This window comes from Phalangium opilio, unplaced genomic scaffold (assembly GCF_054372755.1).
Source record: "Phalangium opilio isolate 3A_F unplaced genomic scaffold, DU_Popi_V2 ptg000077l_1, whole genome shotgun sequence".
Taxonomy (NCBI): domain Eukaryota; kingdom Metazoa; phylum Arthropoda; class Arachnida; order Opiliones; family Phalangiidae; genus Phalangium; species Phalangium opilio.
In genome coordinates this window covers 4678520-4679915 of record NW_028324185.1, presented here as the reverse complement: position 1 = coordinate 4679915, position 1396 = coordinate 4678520, and the positions used below count along the sequence as shown (strand labels likewise).

Genomic DNA, 1396 nt, shown 5'->3' with positions numbered 1-1396 from the left:
CTTTTTGTCGCTTAAACCTCTCTTGGATAAATACCTTATAACGTTTTTGTAACGTTGAAGTCTTTTCTTTTTATGACGATTCAATGGAATACCGCCGTTCTTCAAATTATAACAAATACCGCTTATACAATCCAATTGGGGTCGCGTACACTTTGATATTAAAAGTTTTCTTTGTTTCACACCGCTTTTACGCAAGAGATTTAAAAAGGGTAATTGGTTCCTAACCGACACGGGTAAAGGCATGTCTCGAAATGAGGTTAAATAAATTGAGATTTATATTTTATGGATTATTATTTTCTAACGTAGATTACCATCGGTCCTTCATTGGGGAATATATTGGACCTAAGTCTTAAACTATTATCGGTACTTTGTTTTAGATCTATTAAGATATAAGAATACGCTTTTTCGGTACACTCTTCGTACGCTTCCGTTAGGCGTTTGGTGTCTGTAGGAAAAAGCTGACGACTTAAATAGCGAACCTGGTTATTATCCCTAGGATTTTTAAACATAACGATATAAGAACAGTTCAATGATATATTTCTAGAATATTTACCTGGGTTAAAGACATTTTGAGACAGCAGCACGATGCTTAAAGATAAATGATGACTCCCGACACAAAAAAGATTACTTATAAACTCCTGTTTGGTACAGGTGTTAGCTAGATCGTCTAGGATTAAAAGATTATTTATTCGTTTATCAAAAAAATCAGAATCATTAGGAATTAGTCCTTCGTGGAATTCAATAGGTAAAAAGAGTTTCAGTTCATCAAAAATGTCCTGATAAACACTATAGCAATAGACTATTCTATCAGGAGGTTTGTCCATGATAATGTCTTTATATTTGAGTAAATTTATTACCCACGTTGTTTTCCCCGAGCTGCTTGGGCCAGCCAGTAAAATGGTCATCGGTGTTTCTAAGCGGAGGCGATACTCTAATCCGTTCTCCATTTTTAAAACGTTCTCTAATATCGTCTATGAACTCGTAGTTGACTCGATCTTCGTACGGTATCACTCTCACTTTAACAAGGTGGGAAAACGTGACCCGATGTTTAGTGGTCCGTTTTCTCATTTGACGTGGCAGACGGGTCTTGATGATTTAAATATCCGTAAGGAAGTGTTGTGTAATCCTCTAAGACTCTACGTTTATTGAAACTATATCCAAAGGTTTTCTTTAGATTGCCTAATAAAAGTGTAGCTGTTTCTTTACGTCTTACAACATTAAATGGAACGGTGACCGACAAAGTTTTAGAGGGACTATATAAAACACTTTTAATCGAATCAAAGTTAATGATTTCTTCATTTCTTCTGTTAAGGGTAATACCTTTCATTTTAATAACAGATTTACCGTCTGTGGTACGGTAAGCGTACGACTTAGGCCCTGTCGAGACAAATTCGAG

At 35.7% G+C, this 1396-nt stretch overlaps 1 protein-coding gene across 1 annotated transcript; it reads right to left on the bottom strand.

The window, feature by feature from the left end:
- Window positions 1–372: 372 nt before the first annotated feature.
- On the bottom strand, window positions 373–905 carry LOC149657010 (uncharacterized). Its single transcript, XM_089844796.1, has 2 exons — window positions 554–905; window positions 373–492 (listed from the first exon to the last, which is right to left on the bottom strand). The coding sequence occupies exons 1-2, from the start codon at window positions 903–905 to the stop codon at window positions 467–469; spliced, it is 378 nt and encodes a 125-aa protein (XP_089700922.1). The 3' UTR covers window positions 373–466.
- Window positions 906–1396: the final 491 nt, after the last annotated feature.